At 43.3% G+C, this 27,268-nt stretch overlaps 3 protein-coding genes across 10 annotated transcripts in view; 1 reads left to right on the plus strand and 2 right to left on the minus strand.

Annotated features, from left to right (window-relative positions):
• Positions 1-27,268, plus strand: part of GRHL3 (grainyhead like transcription factor 3) — a 126,179-nt gene that overhangs the window by 40,317 nt on the left and 58,594 nt on the right. The gene's annotated exons all lie outside the window — the stretch shown is intronic.
• IL22RA1 (interleukin 22 receptor subunit alpha 1) lies at positions 2,147-9,965 on the minus strand. Of its 3 annotated transcripts, XM_075774103.1 has the most exons (8): positions 9,709-9,965; positions 8,594-8,698; positions 7,384-7,516; positions 6,481-6,662; positions 5,055-5,239; positions 4,443-4,578; positions 4,073-4,194; positions 2,147-3,192 (listed from the first exon to the last, which is right to left on the minus strand). In XM_075774103.1, the coding sequence occupies exons 2-8, from the start codon at positions 8,622-8,624 to the stop codon at positions 2,173-2,175; spliced, it is 1,809 nt and encodes a 602-aa protein (XP_075630218.1). In that variant the 5' UTR covers positions 8,625-8,698; positions 9,709-9,965; the 3' UTR covers positions 2,147-2,172. The 3 variants fall into 3 exon arrangements, with proteins under 3 accessions (XP_075630218.1, XP_010299249.1, XP_075630219.1); XM_010300947.2 differs by lacking the exon at positions 8,594-8,698; XM_075774104.1 differs by lacking the exons at positions 6,481-6,662; positions 8,594-8,698.
• On the minus strand, positions 13,219-18,571 carry IFNLR1 (interferon lambda receptor 1). 2 transcript variants are annotated; one of them, XM_075773804.1, is made up of 7 exons: positions 18,386-18,571; positions 17,603-17,717; positions 17,174-17,355; positions 16,622-16,764; positions 15,910-16,066; positions 15,259-15,389; positions 13,219-15,032 (listed from the first exon to the last, which is right to left on the minus strand). In XM_075773804.1, the coding sequence occupies exons 1-7, from the start codon at positions 18,441-18,443 to the stop codon at positions 14,121-14,123; spliced, it is 1,698 nt and encodes a 565-aa protein (XP_075629919.1). In that variant the 5' UTR covers positions 18,444-18,571; the 3' UTR covers positions 13,219-14,120. The 2 variants fall into 2 exon arrangements, with proteins under 2 accessions (XP_075629919.1, XP_075629918.1); XM_075773803.1 differs by having other exon boundaries at positions 13,222-15,032; positions 17,594-17,717.

Below are 27,268 nucleotides of genomic sequence, written 5' to 3' on the forward strand. Positions count from 1 at the left end.
TTGTATTTTTTTAGCAATATCTTCAAATGCTCTCCTAAAGTCCCCCTCCCTTCCATGCTACGCTACCCATACTGACCGTGTGTTGAGGGTTATGTTTCACCACATGAGCCAAAATTTTGACATTGTGGCATTTGATTATTCCCTGAGTAGCATCACTGGGAATGTTGTTGACATTAGATATGCAGCCCACTGGCAAGTCTGAATAAGGTAATTGGCATCACTGGCTTGAAATGCAGCTTCTGCAGGGGGGAGTTAGTGGGGCAGAATGTTACCTTTGGGGTCTCGCACTCCTTGGAAACAACGGCTGGGCTGCTGCAGCTCCTGACACTGCAGTGTTTCTGTGGGTATTGTGTTTGATGGTGTAGTTTGGACACAGAGTACATGAAACAGCTCAGACGACATTCCATAAAACCTTTGATACTGGATGGTATGAAGTAAAGCTAGCACAATGGAAATGTCCTTCCAGGTTGCTGCCCAGACCATGCATATGTTCATACCTTTCATACCATGTGCTGTGACACCTCTTCACCACATCTGGCATTTCTACTTTTTGGCCTAATGTGAAATGGCCATAGTGCTTTTTTGTTCATAATTGGTGCTGGAGTTAGGAGCTGAACCCTTGGCTGTAAAGTTTCTAAGACTATTCCTTTAAACCTGGGTTAAATCATCAAACCCCTTTACTTCATAAGGATATGGTTTATTTGCAAAATCACACCAAAGTGAGTGGAATTTAGCCTTTAGGCTCACCTTTCCTGGATTGAGAAAACACGTAAGTGCACTCATGGTGAGAACAGCTGAGTTTTGCTTCTGGTCAGCCTTTCTCTGGCAGTGCTGTTCACATGAGTACTTCCCCATACCATTCAAAGCCCTGCTTATTCCTATAAATGGTTTCAGTTCTCTAAAACTGATGTCATCAGAACACTCACACTTTTTCACCACACCAGTGGAATTCAACAGGCTGAACTATGCTTTCCTTTTAATGAAAAATAATTGCCTCCTCTGTCCCCTGAATAAATACCATTTAGCTTGCTTTTGGTAAAGGTGCAGTGCTAAAGGAATTTGGCTCTTGTTTTACGTTGGGTTTGGTTCATTCCAGCCCTGGAGGTTGGGTGTGCTGGTAACAGGAGCAGAGGAGGGCAATCATAGACTCCTCTCTATCATGTCAATGAAGCATGTTCCTCATCAACAATGTCTGTGAAGGGTGGGAGGAAGCAGCTCAAGACCTCCCTAGTCTCCTTTGTAGATTACTGAGTGCATGAATTGAGATTAGTGTAAATTGAGATTGAGGTCTGAACTGAGATTAGCGTAAATCCTCACATTCCTGCCTACGTGGAATGTGATCCCAGCTGCTTTGTCCTTGGGGATTTCAAGGGAAGAAGAGAATGTGTGACTATGTCAGAGAAAGAAGTGAACAGCACCTGAGAAATATGTCAGGACTGGGCCAAGACTGCAGTAATCTGTTGCAGAGATGAAAAAGACTTTATCTCTTTCCAAGCATTAAAGAGCACAGCAGGATACGGGACATGTAGTTTCACAGAATTGCTGCATCAGGAGCTATTACCACAGTTTCAACAACTGCTTTAAAGGCGAAGTCCATTTCATGGAAGTAGCCTATTGTTTTGCACAAATCATATATCCAAGGGTAGATCACCAATATATATTTAATTCTTTTACTGTGCCATAATACACTTAATTGTCTTATCTTTTCCATACATCTGCACTTGAACTTCTTCAAAGGGTGGAAATATATTGGACCTGGATCTTTGGTGTTGGTAAAGAGCAAATCCATTTCTGTTGTGAACTTCACTAAATTTTCAGTAAACTGAATCCAGAATTTGAACTTGAATCTTAACTTAGCTTTTAAAGTAGTCCAATTCATAAGCAAGTTGAAGAATATCCAAGAAATAAAGACCTATTACTTAAATGCAAAGATACAGTATTGCAGTGTACCAAGAAGTAATTAGGTAAGAAAAGGCACGTATCTCCACAATTTCCTCCAGAATGATGGAGGAAGCAGTCTGACAACTCTGTGCCATGTTAATACATCCAAGACTAGCTATGTTATTTGCATTGTACTGTTTGCAGGGTAGGCTACTATTTCATGCAAGCAAATATAATATGGATTTTAATAAAATTAAATCTTCCTAATAAAATTAAGTAATCCTAATAAAATTATGTGTTTTCATCCTGATCCCACAGTACTTTTAAGTCCAAATCTTTGAACAGCATAGTGAGAGGAGTGCCATTGTCCCCATCTGAGATAGTGTCTTGGGACACAACATTACTCAGTTTTGTGCAGCTTAGCTCCTTTGTTGCTGTTAACATTTCTGTTTCTTGAGTCTCTAGGAACTGCAGTTTATTTCCAGAATGTGAGAAAGAATCTGGCAACAGCCACTGCTCTGTGTTGTTCACTCCAGGGAAGTTTTTACCAGAACTGACTAAAAGGGGGAGAGCTGCTGACAGAGATGACAGCAATTCATCCTCTGCAACATAGTCTGTGTCAACTTTCACTGAAGACAGTACCAGTGGCAGTTCTACCGTCTGTCGTCTATAGCATCCTCCTTGTTCCAGCAAAGACAGTGACAGCTGGGACACATGCACTTTATTTTTCATCCCATCAGTCTGCAACAGCAGTTCCTGAGTTTCCCCGGGGCTCCCCTGTAAAAGAACTGACTCTCTTGTGTCACTGCTGTTCCACAATGCCAAGTTTGGCCTCTGTTCTTTATAATTCCAATCGGTGCAGGTCTGGCCCAGCATCTGAGTTATGAGCTTTCCACCAACAGGACTATCTGGAGAAAATTTCTTTAGAATTTGGTTTGGCTCCAAATTCTTCGTGTCAACATGGTCTGTGCCTTCGACACACACCCCATAGGTTACGGGCAGTATTTTGCTGGATTCAGCAGTAAGAACGCTTTCCTCAGCTATTTGAGGAGTGTAACCAGTGGGAGCTGTGCTTGCCAAGCAGGGCGGCTGAGTGGGCAGCTGGAATGTCAGTGCATCCATCTGTTGCTGATAGGCAATTTCTGGTGGATGGAAAGACCATGGTGGCTCCAGTGCTCTGTCCAAATGTTGGCTGATCTGTGATAACTGCACTTCAGGGATGAGAACTGAAGGTTTGGATAAATTAATGGGCTTTATAATATGCTCCACTGTCAGTGTAAGTGGCTGGAATGATGAAATCCCTCTGAAATCCTGTTGAAGTAGATAGACAAACAGGAGTTATTAACAAGAAGCTGTGACTTTGAAGGTTTGCTTTAGATTCTTTAAAATTTTCTTTGGAGAAATATCACTAAAAGCCAGTAATGACCAGGGATCTGCTCTGTTGACAAAAGAACTCTGGGTTTTTTTCCTGTGGAATCACACTTCAGAGGAATACAGACATCTCTCATTATGCATCATGGCAACTGTGCAATCCTAAAATATGAGGAAGAAAAAATTCTTCTTTAACTTTTGCAAAATTTGGCCTTAGCCCTGGAGCATGGAAATAGATTTCCCTTAAGTTCATTTAGCATGCAGAACCAGTGCTTGCTATGGGAGGTGAAGGATAGGTAAGAAGGCCCAGGGTTTCAAGAGGAACTAGTGATTTAGGATGCCTCAGGTTTTAGCTGCCTAACCTGATATCTCCTTTAAAGGGGCCCAATTTGGGGGAAGTTCTGAGCATCCATCTTCTTGGGTCACTTAAAAACTGGAAACCAAAACCTTAAAAACTTATGAAAATTTTAGATTTAAGAGGAGAGGAAAGGGAACTTCTGGGATTCTGGATTTTGAGAGCTCTTCTAAAACATAAGTATAGAGCCCTGCTCTCCTGTAGTGACAATACAGTTTATTTCCATTAATAGAATAACCACGATTCTTCAAGTCTGCAGACCTCTTTGCTGTCTTACTTTACAACTTCCTGTAACAAAGTTTCTCTACCTGTGATAGGATGACCAGATTTATACTGCAGTGATTGCCTAGACAATTCTCTTGTCTGCTCATTCCTCCTCCTCAATTAGCAATGCTGTTTAAGTGCATGCACATAGTCCTGAGCATTTTAAAGATTTGCTGCAATGGCTTAAGAAAGAACACTTACCAAAGACATGGGCTGTGCACTGTGTTGCTTGATGTATTTGTAGATCACACAGCAAATTGCAGCAAACACCAGCACAGCACAGAATACAAGTGCCACGAAACAGTAGAGAAGCCATGTGTTGTCTGGTTAGTGGGGAAGGGAACAAGTGGAAAATGTAGCTTCAGAGAGTTGGATTAGAAAAACTGCATTATATTAGTGAAATGATTTCATAGGTCTGGTCTCATAGGACTAGATTTTTCAATTAGAAAAGTCAGTGTTGTTTCAAGATCTTTAGCACAGCTATGTTGTTTTATACCAGCTGAAAATCAGGCTCTTTTGTATATCCAATATCCCAGCTGGACTTTTAAATTAGTAGAGTTAACAGCCTCACCTGCTAGTGTTTTAATGCAAAATACTTGAGATCTGCTGCTTCTCTGGAGGAGATGTATATATACTGTTCCATTATATTCAGTGTCTGGATCCAAGTTGGAAATTTCAAATTCTTTGTTTTGCTCATTCTTTGTCCACTATGTAAAATAAAGGCAAATTCTGTATTTTAGAAAGATTAAATGCATATGTTTTCTTCAAATCAGATTGCAAAATTCAGCATAAAATTTTATTTACTAATAAGGTGTTACAGGACTATAATAATTCTGTATATATGGAATTCTAAATATATAATTTGCTTTCTACTGTTACTGTATTTAATTTTTGCATTTCAGTTCCTTAAGACTTGGAGTAATTAAGACGTTCCATTTTTTAGTCACCAGCGGTTTTACTTTTTGCTACTTATATAGTACTCTGGGAAACTCCAGTTTCTTTTCCAGAGTTTGAGAGGAATGCTTAAAGTTCCTCTTGCCTACTGAGAGTCAAAGACTCTGAGGTTTTCCCTTGTGCATCAGAAATCGCATCCATCACGTATAAACTCTGTTGTCCTTCTCCATTTTACATGAAATGTGATTTACAAAAGTCAGTGGGCTAGTGGCCTGAGGTTGTGCTTTACCTTTTGGTGTGTCCTTTGGTTGAATATTGTTAAGTGATAATCAACAGCACCGAATTTGCTATAAATGTCCTCTATGGTTAGCTGGTGGTCATCCTCACCTCTCAGCGGAGTATAGGGGGGCCGTATAAGAAACTTTATGGACCGTACATAAGGAATATACTCTACTTCTGGTGCTCCAATAATAGCTAGAAAACATAGAACAGCCAGTGTCAGCTGTTAAGATTAAAGCTGATATGTTACCAGATCATCTTATATACATCTTACACACACACCCCAGACTCACTGGAAATTATTACTTCTGTTTATCTACAAAAAGGTGTTTGAGCTGTATTTCACTGAGCATAGGAGGAATCAAGCAACAGGAGATACTGTCTTCCCTCAGCATTCTGCCACCTTTAGCCAGTATTTGTCCCTAGAAATTCTCTCCCCAGGCTTCTCCTTAGGATTGTGCTCTCACTGTTTCCATGTTGCTTCCCTGTCCTGCACATGGACATCCTCCTTCAGGAGTGTGTGATGAGTGTGAAATCCCACCATGGGGCACTCAGTTAACTGACATCTAAATTCCTATTCCCATCCTACATCAGATTTTGTCTTTAGCTTAATTCAGCTCTTTTGTATTTACAGTTATCTTCAGTGGAAGGCATATGCGATATCCAGCATTTAAACAGAGGTTTAACCCAATCTATAACAACGTATTTGCATTCAGTATTTCTCCAGGGCCATCTATCTCAAAACTGGCAAACTGTAAAGAATGGCTCTGGGGGATTGGATCACCTCACTGTGGGTGCTAATGCTTATGCTGCAATGAAAAGCGAATGTTCAATGATCAAAGCAACTTGTGGCTCTTTCAAAGCTTATTCCGTGCACAAATATGAAGGCTTTTCATAATCATTGACTGCTAATGCCACCTTGAATTTTTCTTGACAAATATGCAGTGGGAAAATTTTAGACACAGAGCTAATAAGAGAATTCCCAAAAGCTATGTTGTATGTCCACGGTAGAGCTCACTTGGTGGTTGGGAGTGTTAAGTATCCATTGGTCTGGCTGCTTATCCTGATTTTCAGGAGTTCACATTTCATAGCTTCTATGACTGTATCACTGGCTGTCCTCAGGTTGCCCATCATGTCTCTTGCTAGTTTCTTTTTCCCTCTCATCAGCCTTAGTAGCAGTTCTTCCTTCAAGGACATCTGGCTTTTCCTTTTCTCCTCTAATCCCACTTTGGTGTCAGACCTCAGGGAAGGCTCTGCCCATTTCCTCATTCACTTCCTTGCCCAATAACAAGCCTTCTTCAGAGCTTCACTCCCTTCCTATCAAGCACAGAGTCTTGCAATACTGAAATTAGAGGAAATGCTGTCCTAAACATCAGTGAGACTTGGAATGAATCCCTAGCAACCAAGATTTAATAGATTTCAGCAGTGGTACGTACTCTCTTTTCTGGGTTCAAACCTTTCTGAGCGCACCCAGTTGGAGGAGCAGTAGTTCTGGCCAGAGGCCCTCACCCTGGCGTAGTAATGCTCCATGAAGTTTTCTGTTTCACGAGTGAGATTGCAGAAAGGCTGCGTGATACTTTGGCACTCACGCTTGTTAAGCCAGACTTTTTCTCCATACCTTAGAACAAAAAAACCCCTTTTAGTCTGTTTGGTAGAACAGATGCAATACAACCCTTCTCCAGAATCATCCAAACAGGATGTTTTGCCAACTTTTAGTAGTTTTTAAATTCATTATTACAATTAGCAAGTGGTGGGGAATGGAGTGGCAGAGAAACTTCCCCTGGAATACAACCCTTAATCCGTTCCTGTTGATGGTTTCTGCGTGGATATTGCCTTGAGGAAGTGCAGCTTATTTCAAGGCACACACAGGAGTGTCCTATAAGTCAGCAATTCTGGAGTTCTTTGCCCAGCTCTGACACAGAATGACTGCATGCAAGTTTGCTGCAGAGTTTGTAGACCTACTCAAATGCGACAAAGCTATTGTGTAGCATTAGTTTGATTTCTCTTAGCTTTAGTGACTGAACCAGAGGAAGAGAATTGCTATTACCTGTATTTACAGTGAGGAAACTACAGAACAGAGAGAAGTAAGTTGCTGAAGGCAAAGAGTAGCTCAGTAATGGAGTAGTGCTGGCAAGCCAAGATGTAAAAGTATTTGCTTAACTGAGCACCATCTACCAGTTTAAATAATCCTGTCCTTTATTGAGTTCTTGTCTAATAACCATTTTCATAACAGTAAAACAAGCAGCAGAAACAGCAAAATCAACTTTCTTGGCCCTTCTCTGTCTGAGAACAGTGGCCCTAAGAACAACAGAACTCCAAAAAAAGCAAACTTCACATACTGTTTATATTGGACATCAAATACAGTGCCAGGGGGAGTATCTGCTTCAGTTTCCCATGTCAGGATGTTCTCAAAGTTCATAGAAGAAAATGCTGCACGTTTCAGACATGGTGACCTCTCTGCAGTCACAATGCCTAGAGGAACAGAGAAACTAGTATTAAAATGCATATTCTGGCATCTCAGCCCTCCGATGAATATGGGTCCAACGTTGCTCAGCCTTTTAGTGAACAGAAATACCAGGTATGCCAATTCCAGTTTGGTAAAGATGGGCTGTAAAGCAGAAGCGTGAACAGAAAAGGAATTCAAACCCTGAACACATCACTGTATAAGTGTTTGTTGACTCATCCGAAAGAAATGTAAGTCAGGAATTTTTACAGAAAAACTTCAAAAATTCAGAGACAGAAACACAATCTTTGAATTCCTTATCAGGTTTCTTTTAAAGCAGTTAAATGGCTGGAAAAATAAGAACAGCAACCTGTTTTCAAGGTTAGGTTCATGTCTATGAATGTTTCTGCTTTCTGCCCAGACTCAGGGAAGTAATATACTGAGATCAGCTTCACATCACGGAAGATGTGACTGTCATTAACCTCTCATGCTCCATGTTTTATTGGATGGAGACTGCCTGTACAGAGTGACAAGCAAGGACCTGATGGCTGGACTCTGATCTGGGTGTGCCATGGTGAACACAAACAACTAAGGTTCTTACTTTCTGAGCCCTATGCCTCTTCCCCACGGGGAACGGCTTCTGGCTTTACGAAGCAGACATGACAAACACGCCTCTGGTCTGAGCTGCCTCTGCAGAGCAGAATACCACCATGATCCACCTGCAGCAAACTGGCTGCGAGCAGACGTTGCAGAAGAGCGTCCTAGAGACTTGGCTCTCTCTGTCATGAGAATACACAGTGCAAAATTTTCTCAAAGCTGATTCACAAGACCTTCTAACTTGGAGAGTAACCTTCAGAATTGATAAACTCTGTAAATTTGAATTATAGAGAAATCCTCAAAGACAGATAATTTATACATTACTCAACTCTTGGTTTGCAATATTGATGAACACCTTGAATTTGTGTGGGCTTCAGCCTGCACTTGCTGAAAATGAACAGTCACATTATGGTGCTTGTAAATGGACACTCAAAATCAATGAGCCCCACCCCAATGAAAAAATGGTGTGATAAGCAAGTAGAAGTTTTACAGATGGGAAAACTGTGTACCAGAATGGGGGTGACTTGGACAAGATGACATTGAGGAGTTGTGGATGAGCAAGGACTAAACCACACTAGTTCCTGGATCCTTGCTCACTTTCCCTCCAGCTGCCTCTGTGGAGGAAAACTGAGTGTCAGCAGTTTAAACTAGCGTGCTGTATAGGAGGAGAATTAGGCATAAAGACACAGATCCAGCTCTCAGTCTTGTTGTGTACGGCATTTCGGCAGGGAAGCAACGCAGAATGGATCGCAGTCTAGTCCAAATTGTGTCCTGACCTCCTCTGCAGTTCTACACTTGCCTCAGCTCGTGCAAGGCTCAAGCACAATCTTCCCGGTGGGGCAGAAAAGCAGCAGTCGGTATAAAGTGGGTGGGTTTCCCTGTCTGGCCACCCTGAAAACTGTGTCACCAGTACTCTGATCATATCAGAAGTAGGAAATCTCTGTCTTCCCACATTCATCCATATTAAAACAGAGTTATGCAAAGCAGCGTAACGCAAGAACAGTCAAGTGCAGGCAGGGAAAACCCAGGATATCTCACAGTGTGAGAGTCCCTCTGTTTTAGAAGCTTTTGAAGGCCCCTTCCCTACAGTGTAAGATCACGGGCACAAAGGCAGATGAATAATAAGGTTGCTTGCTGAAAACCTGGCATTTGAAAACATACCAAGTTTACCCTTGATTCACCCAGGAGTACATTTGCCACATCTGGAGTAGGATTAAATGGCTTTTAGGGATACATTATTTGTTTGTACCTCTTTTAAAATCAGGGCTGTTCTTCTATTCATTTGTGTCTGCACTTAAGACACAGGGGGACTGATCCAAAGCCCCCTGAAGTCAATGAATATCCTTTACTCCTGTAGGATTTGGGTTGTAACACATCAGTGGCAAATGCTTTGAAGTGAAGGAATCTTTTCTTCTCCCTACTAATCCTTAAAGCACTGAGCACAGCAACAGTACTTGGAAAATATTAAAGGGAGAGAGAAACACAGAAGAGACCTTTTGAACAACCTCAAACAACAGCTCATTCTTTAGGTCTTTTCTCTATAAACATGATTGAACTACCTCCCATACCACAGGATCAAACAGAAACAACCATTATCGGTGATAGGAAAGAAGTCAGGACTTACCGAGCACTGAAAATACAGCCAAGACGATCAGAAATTGCTTCATGAATAACTATGCAAGCTGGGCTGGGAGAGCAGGCAGTTGATCCTGTGTACAGGTGAATCACCTTTTACATGAGATAAATTCTTATTTGTGAGGCCAGGTTGGATTTGTTGCCCAGTAACAGGCTGCAGAGCTACTATCCCGCCTGCATTCGGATCTGAGATCACCAGCTAAAGATGTGTGCGCATGTGTAAGAGAGAATATAAGAGTAAAACCAGAATCGCCTCTCCCCTTTGGAGTATACACACCTAAGTGTACAAAGGTGCACAAGCCAGAGGCTGAGAAAATCCTGAGTTTTTGAAAGAGAGCCAAATACCATTTTGGTGATAAAGAGCTTCCTGCCTGAAATCCCTCACTGAGGTTTTTCAGTTTTGGGGGTTGCTTTTCTGGTCGGGTAACTTTGACCTGTTAAAATTCTGGAAGTTAAAACTTAGTGCTGTACACCTAGTTGGTTTTATAACTGCCGCGAGCAAGACACCTATTTCCTTAAGAAATACCTTTGAATACTTTCTTAAAATGAAAGTCAGCCAGATCGCTAGGTTTTAAGCTCTTCTGTTGTTCATACTGGCCTTGGATGGGAGCCAAATGACTAACTATCATGTAGCCCTGCTGCTTACTGGGCAGAGCACAAGCTCCTCAAGTCTGCCATGACTCTGCACTACCAGGTGGCTGCAGAGGTTCTCTCCTTTGGAGGAAGGAGGTAGCCTTTCCGTAGGAGGAGCACGTGCTGTCCTGTGGCTTTTCTCAGAGGTCTCTGTAGACCAACAGCTTATCTTTGTGGCTGCTTGCAATATAAGGCTCTGTTCCAAGTATCGTGAATGCCATATGGTAAGAACTGGGAGTTCGTATGAAATCGAAAAAAGAAAGAGATATAGTTACTTTTTCATAGCGTTCTCAGTTTTTCAGGGCATTGTTAACTTACATTTTCAGGCTCTTCTCTGAAGAGGGAGAGGCATTTCCTTCTCTGGTGAAAAGTGAAAACTGATTGCCTGTCTCCAAGAGATGTGGATTTAGAACCACCAGATGTGTGTAACATCTGAAGAACTGGTACAGCTACATGCTGTTTATTTTACCCAACATTTACCTCTCCTAAGTGGAGAAAGCTTCATGCATACCACCTGCATCTGAGGCTTAGGAAACTCCCTTAGCCACTGCTTTTGAATTTTTATAGTATAGCCGTTCCCTTGGCACAGACTGGATAACCTCCCTGGCTTATTTCTCTAGCTCACTTTATCCCATGGTCCTAATTGTTCATAGTCCTCAGTTTTGCCTGGGACCATTGCATAAAGCTGAGGTTCCACCAAAGCAAAACCAACTGGACTGTCCTGAGCACTGGAAACTGTTCAAATTGTGATCGCTTCAGCCCTAGAAAAGCCTTAACAGAAAGATCTGCCCTAAACCACATAGGACAGCTGCACATTCAACTAATTCCATACAAGCAGTGCTCCTATATTGTCTAAAGCCTATTTAAAGCTCCTAAATGCTAGATTTTTTTCTTATTATTACAAGTGAGTCCCAAAAGCAGCATCACACCTGCAGCCCATTTAATCAAAATACAAACCATGCGTACTTCTGAAGCTGAAAGCACACTGCTTTCGCTATTCTATTCTTGTTGCCAAACATGTGATAGAAATTACTAGCCCTTCTGCTTACTCCTTCATCTCATGGATTCCTGTTCCTGAGGTTGTTTCTATTCCCTGCCCTGCTTCAATTATTAATGGGGCTGTATGCTTCAAACCATGCCACTGATGCATTGCTGGCATTTCGTCTTTCTCATCTCACTCGGACAAACGCAAAAGCCTCACAGGTTTATTTAACAAGACACACCTATCCACCAGTATGGCCTACATCTAATTAAGTACAACTCTTTGTTAGGGTGTTTCCTGAATAGCTTGCTAAAGTATTTCCATTTTTTTCCTTCCTTCACGTCACTACCTCATGCTTCTGCTGTGTGATAACCCATGATAGGGCAGAGGTGAGGGACATTGTACTGCACCTGAGACTTCAGTTTTGAGAATATAACTTAAAACTTTATTTCTGCCCTTATTTCCAGAGAGAAAATTCCTTATTACCAGGAGAAACCTCTCTGAATCTTTAGGTACCTGACGATCTCCAAAAGTTTAAAAATTCCAAGTTTAAAATTAAACACTTTGCTTTCAACTTCCAACCCTGAGTGTATATCAGGAATTAGTTCCTAAGGACAAAAACAGACTGAGAGGTTCGTAACAGATTTTCCATGGAACCCTGCTTATAACTTGGCACAGCTTGGGAAAGAAGAGAAAAATCTTGCATGCCTGAGATTTGCAAAGATAGTAGATTAAGGCCAAAAAGACCAAGGTGGTTATCTCCTCTGAGCTGCTGCAGGGCTCAGGCTGCAGAGCCCCACTCTGCGAGAACTGCATGAAGCCTAGTGACTGCTGATCCAGGGACGTAGGAGATTTGATTCCAGCTCTCACACTTATCCAGTAGAGGAGCAATGTCCAGGTTTTTTGGTTGACTGGGTCATACTTCTTCCAATGAGAGAGGAGAGCTGCTTTTCTCTTTACACAGGTACAGCTGTTAAGTAAGGTGTAAGATATGGACACACAGTGCTCTGAAAGAGGGAACACTGTGCTCTGGCTGTCCCTGACCTTTTTGCGGTGGAAAGCAAGTCTCAAGCCGTGGTGAAAAAAGACATGGAGGAGTGGGATGCTGTTTCCTCCAGTACAGCTCACCTGGCCTGCAGCCTTTCCCTCAGCTTCCATCCTGAGCAAACCTGGAGGACACAAAGAACTGATCCCAGGCCCTGTTTGCAGAGCTGTGACATGTCAAAATAATTCTGTAGAAGTTACACAACTTCAGAGCTTCCTGTAACTCAAAGCCTGGGGTTTTTTTCCTTGATTGCACAAGAAAATGAGTGCTGATCTTTCTAAATGAACAGGATGGATTACAATGCAGGATGTACCTAAGGACACTTTGTGGAGGACAGATAAGAAAAAAAAGGAAAATTCTAGTTGATGAATCTTTTCTCCCACCTCCCCTTTTTACTTTAAATCAGGACCTTAATTAGTACCTCTTGCTTTCCTCTTTCAAAGTAGTTCCCAACCCCTCCTATCACCCTCTTGCCTCTTTCTAATATTGTTCTCCTGATTCTCTGAAGATGTCAGCTTTAATACCCTCCATCAACACCCTTCCCTCATCTGAGGCAACTCTCTGAATGCAGAGAATGGCTGTGTCTTTTAATGCTTTGCTTTTCTGTATGTCCTTTTACTGGAATAAAATGGGAGAGTAAGTTTCTGTGAGATGTGAAGAGCGCAAATTAAAAATACACTGAAAAGGTCAGTATTGGCTGGTCAAGGGAGGCCTTGTCTCTCTTGTGCCTTTTGCTTGTGGACTTCTGATTTGATTCTTTGCTCAGAAAGATGGTCACAGTCCTGGTCTTTCTGTGACCTGGCTGGGAAGTCCCATAGTATTCTACTCACACCAAAGCATTAAGAAGCCCATGATGGAGTCCTGTTTTAAAATGAAATGTTTTTCAGGATGAGCTGCCGTCACCCTTTGTAGTTCTGGGAAACATAAAAACACGCACACATGGAGTTATATATCAAAATATTTTTGCCTCTGCATAAAGCAGCTCTCCGACATTCTGCACAGCAGGAGGAATTTCAGCTTCAATAAGTATATTTGTATATGTATAAAAATAAATAAACATGCTTCACATTTATCACTTTGACTTCAGTTCACTCTGTTGAAACGCAGAAGGTGATCCCTGTAGATTGAGATGATCTTTTCATCCCTCAAAAAGCAAAGGTTGTTAAACGTCTCTGTAAGGTACTTCCAGTCAAGCAGAGGTGCAGTTTTTTGCAGTTACGGAGAAGCGAATGTAACGTTAGCAGTTTATCCTGGCTCAAAATCCACATGCAGGCACAACACTGTGTTTTCAGAACCCAGCCGATGGCTTCACAGAGGTCTGGGTTGTGTTTTTACTGTCTCAGAGGTGGTTTTGCCTTTCATAACTTACATGTAAAAGTTACCTTGCTCTGAAGTCTCAAGTGAACACAAGGCACTGCATGTTTGCTATGTGATACCTACACTGCATGTCTCACCCCTGGCTGGGTTCGAATAGCGTGCCTCATACCAGAGCCTTAACACCTTATCATCGCTGTACTTGTACAGAGGGATGGTGAATGTACATTAGTTACTTAGCAGTAAAAATACACATAAAGCCATATACCCTGATAGGCCAGACATCAGTAGAAAAGACTCTGTCTAGGTGAATAAATACAAAGCACCACTATCAGTTACTTGTCCTTTTTCTTGTTTAGGTATCCTTGCCTGGATAGCTGGAGCTCTTTAGGATTTTCCAGTCATGCCACAGAACTGCTAGGGTTCTCTAGCTCCTTCCCATGTAATGTGCATGCTCGTAGCCTTTGAATTTAAACTTTTGATCATATTTTTCTTCCATATTTGAAGTTTCAAATGTGTCAGTTAGCACCGTGGATGCGGGAGGTGTCCCTTCTGTAAAATTTTCGCTGTCACAGTCACTTGCAATACCTTCATCTTCTGCCACCTGTAATGTCTGAAAGGAAATGAGCATCTCAGTGCTGGGATCCTCACTGAGCTGGGATATCTCACCGATCTGGACATGCAGATCAACTATTGGTTTCTGATAATATTTGGTGAAATGATGAGCCTTCCTATGCAGGTAGTGCTCGTTGGCTGGAAGTTTGGCACAAATCCCCTCCATCAGTGTTTGAAGAGGGGTCATTTCCAGGGATTCATCCCTGTCTGTATCATGCTGTCCATGTTCCCTGGGATTTGGGAATCTCACATCAGCGAGGGATATTCTTCTCAAAGAGAAACTGTGAGAAAGGGATGCTGCCTTATTTTCTTGGGATCCTGAGGTGTCCACCTCATTATTTCTCATAGGAAAGAAAGAGAAACCCAAGGTACTTAGGTCAAGCACGGATTCACTATCCATAGAGAGACCTCCAGATCCGGAGTCCAAGCTAGTTTCCCCCTGAGCTGTTGTGGGTGGTTGACAGTTGAGATGTCTCTTTGGAAACTGAGACATTTCAGTGTATGGGATGAAAGCACTGCTGTCTTCTTCCTCCTCCTCCTCCTCCTCTTCTGATGATGATGAGAGGAAAGAAGCCATCCACGGTAGGTTGTTTCTTCTTAACGTTTTGTTTGTCTTCATTTGTGGCATTAGCTTCTCTGTGCAGATAAGATAGTCCCTGAAGAATTCCTTTTCACTGGTCTCACAGTGAAAGTCTGATCTGGCAGCTTTTAAATTAGATAAATCCTACCAGTGAAAAGAAACAAGACACATAGATCAATGACTTAGTGATGCTTTTTAAAGAAAATTTTGGATATAGGACATGCCAGAATCAAATCTTACTTATAATGGGACTTTAGAACACAAAACTGAAAAGCGCAGAGCCCATGCAACTCCCCCATGCCACTCCAGTTACCCTCTGAAAATCAGCAAGACTTTGAGTCAGGAGGGGACCCCAGCATTTGGGCCATACCAAAGCACGCGGCATCTTCTTTCGCTTAGCATCTTGTTTCAGCAAGGAGATGATGAAGGCACTTGTCAGAAGGAGGAGGAGGAGGACAAACGCAGGGATTGTGGCAGAAAATGGGAACTCCCATTCCACTACTGAAAAAGACAAAAATAATCTCCTGATAGTAGTAAATTTTATACTAATAATGGGCCGTTATACTTGGCTTTTCTTTCAGAAATCTCAGAAAATACTAGGCTCAAGATCCTTATTTTACAAATGCAGAAAAATTATAACAGACTTGCCTAAGAACAGATTCTAAGTCAAAGTCACAGTCAGAAATGAATGTTGATACCAGCCAGTGCCTTACTTGGAGCAGGTAAAATGCTTTATTCACATATTTTTCAGGAGAAATTTTAATATTCCCAAAATTTCATTGTGAGCATAACTCAAGTACAATATTTCAGGATTTTCAGGAAATATTTCAGGGTTGGCTTTTTTAAATTAAAATGTTTCTACTGTTTCTATAGAAAGCAGACACTTTTCACTAGAAAATCCAACCGATCCGTTTAACAGGAAGCCCATTTTTTTGGTTGAAAGCTAATTTTGATGGAAATCTTTGACTTGCCCTAATCCCATTCGATGTCTCACCACATCTTTTTCTCAGCAGGGACATACCTTTGGGGTTTAATAGCACACATACTGGTTGGGAGAATTTGCTGTGCTTGAAGTCAATGCTTTGGAAGGAAGATCTGGCACTTAAGCAGTAGTTGCCTCTAAGTGCAGTGGTGTCGATAGTCACTGTATTCTTCCTAAAGATACCTTCGTATTGCTTCTGTTCAGAAACAAGAAGAACAGAGGGTTAGAAAGATTAATTCGTTCATTATTTTGGTAGTGTTTCTCTACCTTTTTAGCCCATGATTCTCTTCATCATGTTGTGTGGCTCCAGTGGTTGGAAGGTGCATGGAGATGCACTTCATGTCTTGCTTGCTGTTTGTAGCAAGCATCTCTCCTAGGGTTTACGGATTCTAAGGTGGGATTTTCAGCTGGTGCTGTGCTCTGTGCTGCCATGGCATGCTGTTAGCAGTACCTGAACTAGTTGTTTTAAACCTCAGGTATTGCCCTGTTATACTGACTATAGTGTAGCCTCCCCATCACATCTTCCTGATAAAAATAAGAACAGAATAGGAAAGGGAACTACCAATAAAATAAGGATGCACACACACACACATCTACTTTTTTCCTCAGACTTTGGTTTTACTCTGTTTTGGCCATTTCATTTTCTCCCAGCCCTGGATCCAGTCCCTCACTGCCCAGAAATTTGAAGCTATTTCAATTCAAGCTGGGCATTGTTCCTCCATTTCATCGAAGAAGTGCCACTTCTACTGACCTTGTCTTCCGATCCAGCTTCCCAAAGGTTCAAGTCATACATCCAAGAGAAACTCTCCACACAGGTGGCCAAAGGGAAGGAAGCATTCACATGGATTACATTCTCCTTGACATTCACGTTTAGCACTGGGGGAGCCAGTTCCACTGTAGTTGAATGACCAGACATAAGAATAGTGCTTGCTGCTGTCTTAGCTTCATAGAAGTAACACTTTTCTGTGACTGATCTACACTTTAACTGTTATCTTGTGATAGACACAAAGGAAGGAGGAAGAGAAAGGAATTCCTCTTTTTTATCTAACATACCCCCACTGTGATATGGAAAACTTGAAGCCAGTTTGTTCACCTTGATGAACAAATTCTGACAGCTGCTACAAAAATTATTTTCAAATTATCATGGTTTATTGTTGTTTGTGTCCACTCAAATCTCTGTCATTCATAAAGCTGCTAGTTACTGTTTCTTTTTCTGTGGTGTGTGGTCTACTCCTCATTTGCTCATGCCAACACTGTTGTTGGGATGTCCTTTCATCAGGGCTGTAACCTAACAGCCACTCACCATCCAAGTGGTATTCCTTGAATTGTGATTCTACCCATGGTGACTGGAGTTGTCCAGAAACAGCTTTTACTCGAGCCCGGACTTTAACAAATAAGTTTGGAAGCACACAAGTCAGATTGCAAGAGGTTCTGTGAATATTTTTGCAACGAGGAACCTTTGTCCATTTGTCCATGCGTTCCTGGCTAAAAGAAGAAACAAGCACACCATAATATTAAACATGTTTTGTTATAATCTATAGAGCAAGGGGAGGATGGGTACCAAATCTTGCTCAGAGTTTGGAGCACTTTCCAGACAGATAAGGACTGGTATTGGTGAAAGGATGCAGCCAGGTCACTGATGATAATGACACTGATTAACATACATGCATAGATGTTTGCCCTGTGCCATACATTCAGTCAGACATCCTTTGTAAGTGCTTACCTTTCATACCTCACAGTGTATGTCACATCTGGTGGAGAGTCTTTTCCAGGAGTCCATGTCAAAATCATGTCAAAATCCTTTGACAATAGTGTAACATTTTGAGGAGGGGGAAGTTGAACATGACCTGATTGGAAGGGAAAATTATGTGAATGATTTAAAATATCTTTGGGGAAAGGAAATATCACCTGGTTTTGACCAAGGTGGTCTCAAAATTTGGGGCAGAGCATCTCAGTTCATTTAAGACTGGAAACTGGCTATGGAAGCAGGTATGTTTCCTCATCTCTTATAAAACATCTTCATCTCAACAGCTTTTAGAAGTAGGACTTACATTTGTGTGAACCATCCTATTTTATAATTTTCAGTGGCTTCCCCCATGGTCTCACTGGATTTCCCTGTGACCTGGTTTATAACCGCACAAATTCCAGCCTGACTCCCTTGTGCTCCCACCTCCCAGCCCCTGGATGAGGCAGACAGAGCTGGCTTACACCACTCATTCAATCCCAGTTCTTCAAAGGCAGATAGGATCTGAATGCAGCGACACGAATCAGACATGTCTTGCACTTTCCTGGTACTTACTGTTTCTGATAGGTAAATATGTACATCACTAGCCTTCAACAAGACACATTCTAAAGACAGATTTTAAATTGTCATTTCTTTATAGTGGAATATTTGACTTTATGTGAACAATTCCCATTTAAACTGCTTAAAATTTACCTGTATACGTCTTTCCTCCTACAAGCAAAGCCACATAGCATAGCAAAATGAAAAGTAACAAAGACAGCTCTCCTGTACCTTTAGTCTGCCGCAGGAAGCACAGTGCCATCAGGATGCTGACCCTCCAAGTACACATGCCGAAGTAGAACTTTTCCACGTGTAATATATTTCTTTTCTTGCTACCTTTTCATCGTGTGGCCTTCTTATATTAAGTTGTATGACTTACGGAGGAGCATGCAGTTAATGAACTGCACACATGCGCACAACCTCACTTCCTGGTATGGCCCAAATATAGCACTACTGCACATTGAACTGGGAAAGGAGCAGATGTGAGAGTGCTTTTGATGAAAGCAAAAATGTTGTAAAGATTGCAGTACTACGCCCTCCAGTGTAACATTTACTGATCTTTGTCACAGGCTATGTGCAAAAGGAACACAGTAAAACAGTGTGAGGCACTTTGTGGGGCACCTCATTAAAAAATTGACCTTTGGAATTTACCTATGTGTCTGTGAAATATTAATAGAAATCAAATAAGGTTTTACTGCATGAGATATCTGATAATAACCTAGCAATAATAAAAACATCATTCAATCAGTAGTACATGATATTGTGATAGTCTTGTGTTTACAAGAGATCAATGATTTTCTCTTGATTTATGTTACCAGTTCAAGAATGTTTTTCAGAAGTTAGGGAATTACTCCACTTTACAGATGAGGGGAAGTAAATTGCAGAAATGCCCCATACACAGTGTGGGGGAATGAAAAGACCTGGATCCTTCTGATAAATCCTGTGGGTTTGTTGAATGCCAGTGCTGCAATTTCCTTATACCTTAGTTACCTCTTATCAATTATTTGTCATCAACCCAAAAATATCAGTCACGACTAAAACCAGTTGCCAGGACTATGCCAACACATGGATGGTTCTCGACCCCTGCACTGCCTTATCAATGAGTACATTGGCTGTTGGCCGTGGCATGTGCAGCTATGAAAATCTCAAGGTGTTTGTCTTTTGTATGTTACAGCCTCACACATCTTCCTAAAGCAAAGTCACGGAGACAGCAGTTTTGTCATAGCAGGAAACATCCCAGTTCAGCCATGAGCTACGCTACCAAGTACAACATGCCCAGGCGTATGTGCTTGGAATAGCTGTGCCATTGCAACCTGTGCACAGAGAAGGAAAAAATAGCTGGAGCAGTCATGCTGTTTGATTGGCATGTCTACTCTCCTGCTCTTCCCACAGCAATCACCTCCAGGCCTGTGCCATGAGGAAAGGAAATGGGTGAATGAAGTTACCACATGGAAGATAACACCAGCATAAAGAAAAGGGGCATTTCTGAGTCTTCCCCAGATCGAAAACTCAGCAAGCCCAGCAGAGTGCCCATTGCTATACCTGTGAATGTCAGGTTCTGGGTACTAAGTGGGAAAAGAGCCAATGGAGCTGGGTTTGTGTTGCCAAGAGATTGTATGTTTACCAAAAGGTACCAAATGTCTCATTTCCCTGAACATGGTATGATCCAAGCTGTAGGAGGAGACACAAATTTCTTCAGTCACAACTTTCTCCAAAAATCACCACCACTTCTTACCACAGGCGTCTGTTGCCAGTACTTCTCTTGTTCCTTGGCTGTTTTGCTACCTCATTAATTTCTACGAAGTTTCTCTTTCTCCTGCAAAAAGAACTATAATCCTTTATAAGGAAAAAAACAAAGCAAAGGTTCTGGAGGGACCTAGATCTGTTCCCCTTCAGCATCCAAACTGCAGAGCTAGTACCAACACGCAGCTCTTATGCTTCCTGTAGCAGCCTGAACAAAATAGGAAGCAATTCTAGGACCAGTCTCATTAAGGTCTTGCTAAGAGTCCTCAGGCAGCTTCTCTTAAAGATGATGTGTGATTTTTAGTAAGCGTTTGCAAGAGGTGATTCTTATCATCATCACTGTTTCCCGTGAAACATCAGCCCTGAAATCTGGGCTTCACCGAACTCTGTGGCAAAACTCCCCCTGATTTTAGCACGACTGAGAGCCTGTCCCAGGAAAAATAAGTGTACTGCTGGCAGCAAGTGGGGCGGGGGGGGGGGGGGGGGGGGAAGGCCTGTGCCACGAGGTGTCGCTGCCTATCAAACAAAATACACTGGTTCCTCTAAGCGACAGGCTCTCATCAAGACCTATTTAAAAACTTGTCAAGCTTCACTAAAACTCCTTCTGCATTGCCTAGCACCCTCCTGTCCAGTGGCCTACATGAGTATTTTTAACAGCACCCTCTAATTGCGGGCACTGAGTTTGCATTGTACACAACGAAGTTTTGCTCTCCAGTCTGACTAGCCTTTGTGCCTGGTCTTGGGTGCCCAGGCAGACAACGGATCAGGTGCCGGCAGGAGCAAGACTCATTCATTACCTGTGTGCAAAGGGCAGGAAGCACTGTTGCATTTATGGTGTGCTGGGAGCCTGCTGTGGTATCTTTTGGACTGTGATGGCTTTATGATTGCAGGCAGGGATGCCTGTTGCAGCAGAGGACTGGACTTGATAACACCACAGGTGTCTCTCCTTCATTGGGCAAATCACACCACCGTGCCTACGTTCTCCCACTGTTTTACTCATATGGCACGTAAATGTTTTGAGATAGGGGCTGTAACTCCTTAGTACAATGCTTCATCTGTAGGTGGGCCTTTGCATACAGCTGTAATACCAATGATACTGGGGGACTCTCTCAATTTTGCCACCTCTTGCCTCTCTGCGTGCAACAGATGATTCAGACCACGAGGGCAAACCCTGCAACCTTTCCTGAGTCAGACTGACTGATATCTTCCTTTCCTGAGGAGGGGCACTGCAGGAAATACAGTCTTAATCTTGTGAGGAAGGCACAGTTTGGGCTGTGGTTTAATTTTATGAAACCTTTGGAGGAAATAAAGCACTGTCATCCCAGCTCCTTCCTTTTGCTCTTACCCGACGCACACAGTTGTTCTGGTAGAGCTGTGTATGCTGCGTGCTGTGAGCTTGGGAGGACCACTGATTGCATTGAGAAAAACCCCACATATTAAAAAATTTGACAGGGCATTTCTGGTACAAGTGACACAATAGGAAACCAAACCACTGATCCATAAGTGCAGCACACTTAACATTTCCTGTGTGCTCTCACATTTCTCTCACCACCACACTGCGTGAAGGACTGGCTGAATGTTTTCAGTATTTCTTAAAATGTGAAATAGCCGCCACACAGCACCTTCCACAGTTGATTTTTGTTTCTTTCTGAAATGTTAAGAGCTTTTTTTTTCCATTAATGAAACAAGAAGATGTTTTTGGAAAAGGTTTCTATTGAAACACTGGAAAGTTTCAACTCAGTATTTTTTGGGAAGAAAATTTTCAATTCCTGCAGGACCAAAATCATTCTTCTCTCATAGTCCTGTGCTAGGTGAGATTTCTCAGCCTAAGAGAGCATTGGAGGCAGGGAGAGGAGGTGGCAATTGTCACAAACATGCTGGATGCTGAAAGTCTCAGGCAATGTGAGTGACATTTCCCCGTAGTTCTCGCTGGATGATTTGAGAAATTTCTTAAAGGAAGGTGATCCAGATAAAAATTATTTTAAAAGGAGTTTTTGCCTAAGATCTTGGTAAATGAGTGACTAAGACCTTTAGTCATTCAGACACTGCTCTTTAAATGGTCTTTTCCTGCCATTTAATTAACTTCCCTGCTTTGCTAAGGGTGTGATGCTGCAGACAGTTCTGGCAGCACCTGCTATCTGCACTGCTCCTGCAGCTGAGCCTGCCGCCCCTGCGCTTGGTGTTGTACGTGTGCTCACGGCTTACGAGGCAGCCCACACCCCACGTAGCATTTCTCGTCGTTTCTCCAGAACGTGGTCCTATATCCCTCTCAACACGGATGTGTACACAGGTATTGTGCAGATGGGGACTGAGGCACAGAAAAAAATTAGTGACCTCCCTGTAACAGTTCCGAGGTGCAAGCCCAAGGCTTGGCAGTTGGAAAGTAATATCTTCAACTTAGGAAGCTACCTGCAGAGCTTCCTAGCAGAGGTGCGGTTTTCACCAGTGCGAGATTGCTTTTCTTGGCTTAATGTCTTTATTTCTGGAGGTGTTGGAGCTGATGTAACTGTGGTAGCAAAAGTGCGCAGGATGGGCCTGTCTTCAGAGCTAGGCAAAGTAAAACCTGAGGGCAGGAGAGGAATTTTTCCTTCAATGTTTTTCACCACCTGTTTGGAAAATTGAATGAGCCTGGCAGTGTCTGAAGAGAAAATACTCATTGGCCCCAAACTAAACAAAAAGCATAGTCTGAAATTGAAAGTGAGACTTCACCCAGTTCCAAAGTTTTCCCTGGAAACTACTTGTAATTTTTGTGGAGAATATACTGTTCTTCAAGGAAACCTACGCTTAAGGGAGGGGCAGAAAAATTTTGAACAACTCAAAAGTCACCAGGAAACTTCGTCCCCTGTCCTGAGTTTCTCACACCAAGAGGACAAATTTGAACCTGAGGCTCAGCGATCGCTCTCACTCAGACAACATTAATCTCTTTGGCAGTTCTTCTGCCCAACTCTTCTTTCTTTCTCCCTGGCTTGCGTAGGTCTGTAGGACGAGTTGTGCGGCAAAGGCATTTGTACCATCCAGGAACGCAGAGTGTGGCAACAGCCACCATCCCTGTCAGTGGCTGCAGCTGTGACTTTGGCAGCAGGGTGCTGGGGGAGCAGATATATCAAAGTGACAGCCTGAGACTGTAAACAGCAAGGAGCTCTAGCAGCGAGCCTGATCCTGGCTTTAGTGCACTAGTTGTGTGAACTTGAACCTTCTTGGCTCTCCCTGGGAGATCTTTTTGTTGAAGGCTTAGCTCTGGCCTGGAACTGGGGGCACTTGATCTTCTGCAGCTCAGGAGGGGAAATATTTCCTATTTGTGTTCAGACACTAACATTCAGGCTGCTGAGTGTTTGGGTTTGATGGAAATTAGTTTGGAAGGTTTAGGAAAGCAAATATGACAAAATGATGGGATCAGCAAAGAACAAAATGCTATTGGGAATTAAGAGGTTAAAAAATCTGCAGAGCTCGGTGATGCCAGATGGTAAAACAAAATGCAGCAGTGTCCCCTTGACCCAGACAGGCATCTGGGCAATCTGTCACCAGGAGGAAGAGAAGAGAATGGGTTTGATTTGTTTTTTAAACTGAGTCTGAAAAGACTTAAAATGAAAAGCAAAAGCAAAAACACAACCATAAAATGTTCCCCATACAAGTGCTATGAATCATTTCATGTTCTTTATTTTTTCTTCTGGGGGAGGGATTTTAAAGGAACTGAGGGCTTTGCCTGTACACAGCTGATACAGTTCCTGATACAAGGCGTCATGATTTAAAGGAGAATACCGTAATCCTGTAAAGATACCTGGACCCCCTAGGCCAGCCTTTGTGTTAAGGATTGTACCTGTGTCATAGTTTCATTAGACCATTGTACTCTGACAGGTATTAAGAGTGGTTAGACAAGGCCTTACGAGCTGCCTAAGGAGAGCATAGCGTTTCACTGCTGTTTCAGACCTGCACAAGCAGCATGTAGTCACAGGTCAAAGGACTCTCCTCCCCTGTAAGCCTCATTACCGTTAACATTGCAGTCAGGCAGACTGCATGCCACTGTGCTGCTGATGGAGGAGGGCTGCAGAGCTGCCTGGCTGCCCTGGCAGAATACAGGAGCTCAGACTGGATGGGCCAGTGCCAGTGGGGGAAAAAGGGAGGCTTCGCAGGCATCTCCATCCCTTCTAGATTTAGGTCCTCTGGTTCAGGGAGAACTGGTAAGATGCATGTCCCCCTCTGTACTAGGAGGGGACAACCTTCCCCTGATCTCCTCCCTGTATGAGTGGTTTCATCCATCCTTCCTGCACCATCCCTTGCTGCTTGATCATTTAGCAAGTGCAAATCTGCAGAGATCTTTTTTTTTTTTCCTCAGCAAAGAGAAGCCCCTACTGAACAGGCACAAGCCCTGTGCTCACAGAGTGAAATCATTCCTTCCAACAGGTTTACTTGCTCACAGCAAATGAATGTGGAGAGGAGTCTCTTAGGTGCATATTTACAGGATGCTGAGAGGGCCTTCATGCTGCAGCTCCAAGCTGACTTAATTTTTACTTTCCCTGTGACCTGCTTTTTGTGTGCAACTCTGTGGTGTGCAAACGCAGTGCTGCTTTACTGAAATCCTCCTGTAGCAACCCTGCTTGGGCAGCTGGCTGCTTAACATTAAAGGCAACAACTTGCCTCTGGAGCAAAGGCACTGATTCTGTCAGCTGAGATTCCCTGGACCCTACATGGACCGGTACAGAAAGGGGGCAAAGTATCACCCCTGATTTTACTTGGTTGACTTGGGCCTGCCAGCAAGCAGAATACTTTTCTACCACAAATAAGTACGGCAGTTAAATAGATCTAAGTTAAAGTAGACATAGTTTAGATCCCAGCCTGAGATCAGACAGACCTCTCCCTTCCCTCTGTGCCTCCCCGAGCAGTGGGGCAGACGTGTGGGATGGTACTGATTAGCCAGTGGACTCAACCTGATGGCCCGTTTTATGCTGTTTCTCTTGCTTTTCCTGAAACCTGTCCCTTCCCCTTTACAGTGCCTTTTTATTCATGCTGAAAGCAGTTAGGGAGCTTGCCTGGACATGCAGTAACGGCGAAACTCCAGTGCACACAGAATAAAACATGTGCTAGCCCACAAGGTGCAGATATAACAACACGGAAACGTCCTGGGGGCACCGTGCCTCCTGAAACCCCTAGCTCTCACCGATCAGCGTGGGAAAAGTGGTGGGGACCCTGCATGTTCCAACAGAGAGAGAGACTTAATTCTAGCAACCTGTCTGTTGTACTCTCTGAGCCAAACTGTGCTCTTGGGGGTCACCCCACAGGCTTCAGAGCTTAACCTTCTTCGAGAGCATTTCCTTACTGTGTGATATGATGTCACCCTGCCTGATGCGAGGGGTTTCTCTCCTGGCTCAGGACTGTGGGATGCCAGTATGCTGGCCCTGACTGTGAAACTCTCTCCTGCGTGGCAGGGGGATGCAGGGATGTCTACATACCCCTTTCAAGCAAGAAATAAATTTTATCTTGTGTGTATTTCACCCAATGGTAGAGTGAGTGCACATGCTGGGAAGGAGGAGTACAACATGGGGAAGCCATGTATGTTCTGTATTATTAATTTGAAGATCATTAGAAGAAGGTGAGCTATCTGCAGAAGTGGATGTACAGGGAATCCAGGGAGCACGGCACAGCAAGAGGTGGATTTCCATGCACCCTGCCCAAAACTGCGAGATGCTATTCCCCCGCAGCCACCAGTGGCAGCAGCTTCCTGGTGGGATGGGAAGGCTTTGTTTGAATGTTTGCAGTGTTTTGCATTGCAGTATTTGGATGCCAAAGCTATACAGTGCCGTAAAAGTTAATTAGCCAGATAACTAATTAAAGACTTCTCCCTTTTATTGTTGCCAACTTGCAATTCAGAAAGGGGCTTGTGTCAAAGTAAATCCAGCCACACACCCCAGTGAAAGAAGTGATAAACCATTCAAGATCCAATTAACTATTCAGAGGACTGGTGCAGGAAAATCCCATCACTGTCTGTGGGGAAGAAATGTCCCAGTCACATGCAGCACCCACACAAGTGACCTGGCTTTGAATGCCTCTCCAGAGGGACTCCTGCTCCAAAGGGGAGGATTACAGCCTGGAACTGAGCATGGAGGACAGGATTTATAGCTGCCAACAGACATTGTAGTGTTGGAGGGTGACATGTCCTTGGGGACCTGGTTTGATCTTCCTGGCAAAGGTCCAAGATGTGGGTTTACGGGGCTCTGAGCTAAGAGGATGCACAGGAGGCTGTAAGGACATGAGCTCGTGAAACTTGCTGGTGGGTGATTGGTGGTGGCTGTGCAGCTGTCCTGCTCTCAGAGAGCTGCTGAGGGGTCTCACTGGAACAGGGGAAGATCTTGCTGGACAAGCAGACATTTGTAATCTCTGAGGCTGTCACTTTTCTGTGGGTGAATAGGTGCATAGGAGATTCCCAACATATTTTTTTTTTAAATCATCAGCAGCAATGCATTACCATTTGTATGGGCCAACTTTGCCAGTGGTATAAGAGAGTGCACATCCAGTCGCTTCAGCAGTGTCCTGACCTGACAATTGCTGGGGTCATTTTGGCTTTAGGGAATATGCAATTTAGAGGGTGGAGGGTACAAGAGCTAAGATGAGGTTCAGACTCCTCTGATCTGGCCACCAGCCAGGAGACGTGCTGTAACTAAGTGGCACTGGGCCCAGAATTTCCAGGAGGGCTGAGCTGCCATCTGAGAGCAGGAGAGAGGCCTAGATTTCCACCAGCACTTTGCACGTGCTGGGTGCACACAGGGTCTGGGCTGTTGTGAAATCCCAACCCGGCTGAGGGTGGCTGAGTGTTTGAAATTCCACGAAGCTGCCCGGCCCTCCATCCCCAATGAAAAAGAGGGGAATTGAGCAATTTCAGCAAGTGTTCCTTGTCTGTGGATCTCACGTACTCTGCAGGGCAGGCACACAGAGGATGATGCTGGTTTTACCCAGCAACCTGTTGCCTTGCAGAGAAAGGAGGGTTTTAAGGCTTGTAGTTTTGATGACATGACTGCTGAGATCAGTCCACTAGCACATATTTACACCAGATGAGGATCTGGCCAGAATCCCGATACTGGGAGAATATGCTTCCCACCCCCGCTACTATCAGGCCCAGCCCTCAGATGACAAGAATTTAATTTAAAGGCTCAATCTCTTGTCTGAACAGCTCCCTCCCTCCCCCACTCTGATGAGAGGAAAATCTTCGGAGAGGCATCCAGGCGAGTGGGAAAGCTTTGGAGAGAGCTGTCTCTTGCCCTTTAGCCATCCAGAGAGGAAGAGCTCATCTGAATGAAATGAGGATCAATCAGAGAGAGGCATGGGAAAAGTTGGGAAAAGGAGCCTCCAGTGATGTATATTCATGGGGGGGAAAACCTC

The sequence above is a fragment of the Balearica regulorum genome, chromosome 22 (genome assembly GCF_011004875.1).
Source record: "Balearica regulorum gibbericeps isolate bBalReg1 chromosome 22, bBalReg1.pri, whole genome shotgun sequence".
Classification (NCBI taxonomy): Eukaryota; Metazoa; Chordata; class Aves; order Gruiformes; family Gruidae; genus Balearica; species Balearica regulorum.